At 47.5% G+C, this 7049-nt stretch overlaps 1 protein-coding gene and 1 long non-coding RNA gene across 2 annotated transcripts; both read left to right on the plus strand.

The window, feature by feature from the left end:
* The first annotated feature begins 1786 nt into the window (after positions 1 to 1786).
* LOC139069000 (uncharacterized) lies at positions 1787 to 3499 on the plus strand. Its single transcript, XM_070549949.1, has 2 exons — positions 1787 to 2685; positions 2774 to 3499. Exons 1-2 carry the CDS (start codon positions 2335 to 2337, stop codon positions 3242 to 3244), a joined length of 822 nt encoding a protein of 273 aa, XP_070406050.1. The 5' UTR covers positions 1787 to 2334; the 3' UTR covers positions 3245 to 3499.
* Positions 3500 to 5766: 2267 nt separating this feature from the next.
* On the plus strand, positions 5767 to 6386 carry LOC139069001 (uncharacterized). The gene is made up of 3 exons (XR_011520230.1): positions 5767 to 5854; positions 5968 to 6235; positions 6324 to 6386. It is a non-coding gene; the product is annotated as an uncharacterized lncRNA (long non-coding RNA).
* Positions 6387 to 7049: the final 663 nt, after the last annotated feature.

A 7049-nucleotide genomic window follows, 5' to 3' on the forward strand; every position in this document is an offset into this window, starting at 1 on the left:
CACCACAATGGATATCAAATGAAATGAACAAGATGTGCTTTAACTGCAGACTGTCAGCTTTTATTTGAGGGTATTTACATCCAAATCAGGTGAACGGTGTAGGAATTACAACAGTTTGCGTATGTGCCTCCCACTTGTTAAGAGACCAAAAGTAATGGAACAATTGGCTTTTCAGCTGTTCCATGGCCAGGTGTGTGTTATTCCCTCATTATCCCAATTACAATGGGCAGATAAAAGGTCCAGAGTTCATTTCAAGTGTGCTATTTGCATTTGGAATCGGTTGCTGTCAACTGTCAAGATGAGATCCAAAGAGCTGTCACTATCAGTGAAGCAAGCCATCATTAGGCTGAAAAAACTAAAGAAACCTATCAGAGAGAAAGCAAAAACATTAGGCATGGCCAAAACAACAGTTTGGAACATTCTCAAAAAGAAGGAACACACCGGTGAGCTCAGCAACGCCAAAAGACACGGAAGACCAGGGAAAACAACTGTGGTGGATGACCGAAGAATCCTTTCCCTGGTGAAGAAAATACCCTTCACAACAGTAGGTGTATCTGTGTCAAAGTCAACAATCAAGAGAAGATTCCACCAGTGTGAATACAGAGGGTTCACCACAAGATGTAAACCATTGGTGAGCCCCAAAAACAGGAAGGCCAGATTAGAGTTGGCCAAAAAACATCTAAAAAATGTCAATGTCAGCACATTTCCAACAATCAGAGACTGCACAAAGTGCTGTACACAGACAAGCAGTAAAAAATAAAATGATAAAACACTGAGAACCATCCGGTAGACCCTAAAATCACTTAACGATAAAATCAGTTAAAAGTGTAACGTGAGGAAGTATGGGGTTTTCTGTGCCAAAGGTTGTATTTGCCCGGCTGGGTCAGAGCTGGGTCACGCAGCAACTTTCACCCACAGATTAAGACCTGAGCCGACAGCAAGTCTGAAGAATTTCACAACATCGGACACCTGGTCTTCAGAGGAAGGACTTCTCACACACCCTAGTCATAACAAAGTCTTAAACTTTCTTCATTATTAAAGTTAAATAATCATTTGATCACTTTGCTCATTATAAATGTATTTTAATCAAATGAATGATTATTATGCTTTGGGTAATCATAATGAACTATAATGAATCAGTATAATTAATTAAATAATATTTTAAAGATGTTTAGCGATGACCTTCACACTCGCTCACACAGGTCTGGATTCACAGTAACTCCAAAACACATTTGCTCTGACGCACAACAAGTTTGCTTTGGGAAGAGAAGTGGTTTTGGTAAGTTCAGTTCAGTTCAAGAGAGAGAACGAAAGAGAGCGGACGTGTGGAACGAACACCACGGGGAAAGGAGCCCTGCTGGCTCTTTTCTCTCCCCCACGCTATTTCTGTCAAGCCAGACAGAATAGCTGAAATGCAACCAGCTTACGCAGACTCGTCCCAGAGTCTTTGATTTCTGAGTTAATTTAAACTTGAGAAAGCGCATCTGCTAAACGCTTCAGCAACGTGTACCGAGGTCAACCCGGGACTGGACCGCCACACACCTTCGTCTTCTCTGCCAGCCAGGTGTCTTCTGGATAACACATCCTCCTGGGTCCGGATCTAAAGGGGGTCCTGAGTCGGTGAGGGAGAACACGATAGATAGCGTTTTGATGCTGTTTTTCCTAATAAAAACTAATGTTTAATTCAAAGCATCATTTTTCACTCAGATCACCTTTTCTCTCCCTGAAGCAATCTCAGACACCTGCATGCACGCATTCATAATTACATCATCCTCAATCTTGGCACATCCAACACAAGGTCTATTTGTGCAAGCTTAAAATATCATCTGTTAAAGATTGTCCAACAAGGTTGCCAATGTTGATTATGTTTCCTATGATTGTCATTTCAAATCATTAGTTTAAATTGAAGAATTAAACTCTTTAATTTCAAACTTGTCTTTTCATTGAAATGAAACACAGACAAACAGATATGATCGTCAGTTTATCGATGAAAACAACCTTTGAGTCTTCTTATCTCTATAAATTTGGTTATTAATTTTATTAAAATTAATATTCCAGATTATTATGTAGGATGGTTCATCTTTCCTAAAAGAGCCATAAACCATTACGCTACAAAAGCAAGGTGTCAAGGTCTGCCCTGCTCACTATTCATTTCACTCAATACACTGCAGTTGTCCCAGTTTCTGTGTTAACAGGTGGGCGTGTCAGAGAGCCAGCTGTTCCTCATCTCCCTGATCAGAGGGCCAGGGGTACTTAAGGAGCCGTGTGACACAATTCCAGTGCCGGTTGATACTCGCATCTTGGGTAAACACTAGCCAGTCGCAGTCTAGTTTGATGTTCTGTTTTAACTTTGTCTGCCCGTTCCAGTTCAGCCCTGATCTACTGAGTCCTGAAGGTTCCTGCTCGTCTGTTCACAGGAATCACCCACCGCCATCTGGAGTTGTTAATCCAACATCACGTTGCTCACCGTCCCCCTGGTCTCCTCTCTCTCCGCCGCCCGCCTGTCGTCCTGTCCGCTTCCCAGCCTGCCTAACCACCAGCCTCCGGACCTGCATCATAACCTGCCTCACTGTGCCTCGCAACCTGTTTCCTCATCCCGTCCTGGGTCCTCATTCTCAGCTGCTTGTCTGTCCCCACCTGGCCCCCAAAGACACAGCCCTGCCTCACCAAGACCGATCATCACCAGTAAGAATAGCTCTCCAAACAATTCCAGTTTTGGTTCTCTGGTTCTAGGGTTTTGTTGTCCTAACACCTGTTTGCTTTCCTGTTTTAGATCTTGGTCCCCCCTGTTCCCGTCTGGAGCAGCGCTTTTAGTTATGCACCATTCTTAATAAATATTATTTGTTATTTACTTACCCTCATTTCCATCTGTGATTCTTTCATGTCCTGGGTAAAACATATTCCCAACATGACAGAATCAACCAGCCAAACATCCACCCCTTTGGAAGAATCATTTCCGCCAGCAGTTGTACCCTCAAGCCGCCTATACAACCTGTCCAAACCAGAACAATACAGTATGGCTAAATACATTTCTGAGTCCCTGTCTGCCGGTATTACAAGGCCTTCCACGTCCCTCCTGGGTGCGGGATTCTTTTTTGTGTCAAAGAAGGATGGATCCCTGCGTCCCTGCATCGACTATCGTGGACTGAACCAGATCACTATCAAAAGCAAGTACCCTCTACCTCTGCTTACAATGCCTCTGTCTTTACCAAGTTGGACCTGCACAACACTTACCACCTCATGAGAATCCGGGAGGGGGACGAATGGAAAACGGCTTTCAAGACCAATCTTGGACATTACGAATACCTGTTTATGTAGTTTGGACTCACTAATTCCACCGCAGTCTTCCAGTCCCTGGTGAACTCTGTCCTGGGTGACCACATAAAAAAATTTGTCACGGTTTATTTGGACTATATTTTGATTTTTTCCAGGTCCCTCACACAACACTGCCAACATGTCCGAGCTGTGCTTCAATGATGCCTCGAGAACCACCTGTATGTCAAAGCTGAAAAATGTGAGTTTCACGTCTTGTCCGTCAAGTTCTTGGGTTTTGTCCTGGAGAGTGGTCAGCTGAAGACAGACCCTGATAAGATCGAGGCAGTTTGGACATGGCCAACCCCTGAAACATGTAAGCAACTACAAAGGTTTTTGGGTTTTGCAAATTTCTATCGACGTTTTATCAGGAACTACAGTCAGATAGCGACACCCCTCACTCGACTCGCCTCAGTCAAGGTTCCGTTTCTGTGGTCCCCGGAGGCCGACCAAGCCTTCAACATCCTCAAGACCAGTTTCACCCAGGCACCCATTCTCACATGCCCAGACACCTCTCTGCAGTTCACTCGAGAGGTTGATGCATCTGATACTGGAGTGGGTGCTGTACTCTCCCAAGTCTCTCCCACAGATCAGCATCTCCATCCCTGCGCCTTTTTCTCCCGTTGTCTTTCGTCTGCAGAGCAGAATTACAACGTGGGAGACCGGGAACTTCTGGCCGTTAAGCTGGCTTTGGAGGAGTGGCGTCACTGGCTGGAGGGTGCAGAACATCCAATAGTAATCTGGACACATCACAAGAATCTTGCATATTTAAAGGAGGCTAAAAGACTAAATCCTCGTCAGTCCCGCTGGTCGTTGTTTTTCTCCCGATTCACCTTTGTTATCTCTTTCAGACCTGGCTCCAAGAATGTCAAACCCGATGCCTTTTCCCGACAGCACGCTTCTGACAAAGACACCGAACCCACTACCATCCTACCAGCCTCCTGCATTGTCAGCTCCATAGCTTGGGACATCACCAATAAGGTACTGGAAGCCCAACGTTTGGAACCAGACCCAGGTACCGGTCTCCCACATAAAACAAATGTTCCTTCCAGCACTCGCAGCTCCCTAATCCACTGGGCACACACTGCTAGATTTTCCATTCACCCCGGCCTTGGCAGAACCTTAGCTCTCATTTGTAGAACCTTTTGGTGGCCTTCAATGTGTAAAGATGTGAAGGAATGCATTAGCGCCTGTCAAGTCTGTGCCAGGTCGAAAAGTAGCAACCAAGCCCCTCAAGGTCTTCTCCAACTCTTGCCGGTACCTCCTTGCCCCTGGTCTCACATAGCCCTAGATTTTGTGACTGGTCTACCTCCCTCTAAGGGCTTTACTATCATACTCACTGTAGTTGACCGCTTCTCCAAAGCCTGTCATCTGGTCCCATTAAAATCCCTTCCTTCATCTGCAGAAACCGCTAATCTCCTTATCAAACTTGTTTTTCGATTGCACGGCATCCCTTCCGAGATCCTCTCAGAGAGAGGACCTCAATTCATAGCCCGCGTCTGGACTGAGTTCGCCACCCACCTAGGGGCCCAGGTCTCTCTCACCTCAGGTTTTCATCCGCAAACAAACGGCCAGTGTGAAAACCTAAACCAGGAGCTTGAGGCTATGCTCAGGTGCGTCTGCTCCTCCAACCCTTCCAGTTGGAGTTCACAGTTGCCATGGATGGAGTACGCACACAACTCCCACACCTCCTCCTCCACAGGTCAGTCCCCGTTTGAGATCTCCCTGGGGTACCAGCCCCCTCTGTTTCCCTTGGACTCTGCTTCTCCCATCACTGTGCCTCAGTTCCTCCGCAGGGCCAGACGCACCTGGAATCAAACCCGTACGGCTCTACAATGTACGGCGGATGGTAATCACAGGATTGCAGATTGTCAGCGGTGTCCAGCCCCTGCCTACAGCCCAGGAGACTTCCTGTGATATCAAGCTCCGGGACTCCTCCAGGAAGTTCTCTCCCCGTGACCTTGGTCCTTTCCCCATCGCCGCTGTCCTCAGTCATGTCTCTGTCCGCCTGACCTTACCCCTGTCTATGAAGGTACACCCTGTGTTTCATGTCTCGTTGCTCAAACCCGTTGTCTCCAGCTCCCTGTGTCCTCCTGCCAACCCTCCTCTGCCGGTCCGCCTTGCTGATGGTGGTCTCGGCTACTGGGTCCACCGCATCTTGGATGTCCGGCCACATGGTCGTGGTCACCAGTTCCTTGTGGACTGGGAGGGGTATGGCCCTGATCACCGTCAATGGGTCCAGGGGTCCTGGATAGACGACGTCTCCCTCATCCGGGACTTCGAGGCTTCCTGTTCTGCCTCCTCCTCCGCCTCCGCCTCCTCTGCTAGGCTGCCAGGTGGCGTCCCTTGAAGGGGGGGTACTGTCATGGCCTGCCCTGCTCACAATTCATTTCACTCAATACACTGCAGTTGTCCCAGTGTCTGTGTTAACAGGTGGGCGTGTCGGAGAGCCAGCTGTTCCTCATCTCCCTGATCAGAGGGCCAGGGGTACTTAAGGAGCGGTGTGACACAACTCCAGTGCCGGTTGATACTCACATCTTGGGTAAACACTAGCCAGTCGCAGTCTAGTTTGATGTTCTGTTTTAACTTTGTCTGCCCGTTCCAGTTCAGCCCTGATCTACTGAGTCCTGAAGGTTCCTGCTCGTCTGTTCACAGGAATCACCCACCGCCATCTGGAGTTGTTAATCCAACATCACGTTGCTCACCGTCCCCCTGGTCTCCTCTCTCTCCGCCGCCCGCCTGTCGTCCTGTCCGCTTCCCAGCCTGCCTAACCACCAGCCTCCGGACCTGCATCATAACCTGCCTCACTGTGCCTCGCAACCTGTTTCCTCATCCCGTCCTGGATCCTCATTCTCAGCTGCTTGTCTGTCCCCACCTGGCCCCCAAAGACACAGCCCTGCCTCACCAAGACCGATCATCACCAGTAAGAATAGCTCTCCAAACAATTCCAGTTTTGGTTCTCTGGTTCTAGGGTTTTGTTGTCCTAACACCTGTTTGCTTTCCTGTTTTAGATCTCGGTCCCTCCTGTTCCCGTCTGGAGCAGCGCTTTTAGTTATGCACCATTCTTAATAAATATTATTTGTTATTTACTTACCCTCGTTTCTGTCTGTGATTCTTTCATGTCCTGGGTAAAACATATTCCCAACATGACACAAGGGTAAAAAGGTAGGGTTTTAAAAGAGAATTAAAAGCAGAAAGGCTGTTAGCAGACCTAATCTGTAGAAGAAGGCTGTTCCAGAGCTTGGGAGCGGCCACAGAAAAAGTTCTGTCGCCTCTGGACTTCAGCCTAGACTTGGGAACAGATATTCGATGTAGAGAGGATGATCGGAGGTTTCGTTTGGGGACATGAGTGTTTAAAAGTTCCGACAGATAAGGAGGGGCCAAATTGTGTTGTGCCTTAAAACAGATCAGTAGCATTTTAAATTGAATCCTGTAAGTGATCGGGAGCTAGTGAAGAGCTTGTAAGCTTTCACAGTTCTGGAACAACATCCTATGGACAGATGAGACCAAGATCAACTTGTACTAGAGTGATGGGAAGACAAGAGTATGGAGACGGAAAGGAACTGCTCATGCTCCCAAGCATACCACCTCATCAGTGAAGCGTGGTGCTGGAAGTGTCATGGCGTGGACATGTACGGCTGCCAATGGAACTGGTTCTCTTGTATTGATGATTTGACTGCTGACAAATGCAGCACGATGAATTCTCGAGTGTTTCGGGCAACATTATCTACTCATAT

The sequence above is a fragment of the Nothobranchius furzeri genome, chromosome 3, assembly GCF_043380555.1.
Source record: "Nothobranchius furzeri strain GRZ-AD chromosome 3, NfurGRZ-RIMD1, whole genome shotgun sequence".
NCBI classification, from domain to species: Eukaryota; Metazoa; Chordata; class Actinopteri; order Cyprinodontiformes; family Nothobranchiidae; genus Nothobranchius; species Nothobranchius furzeri.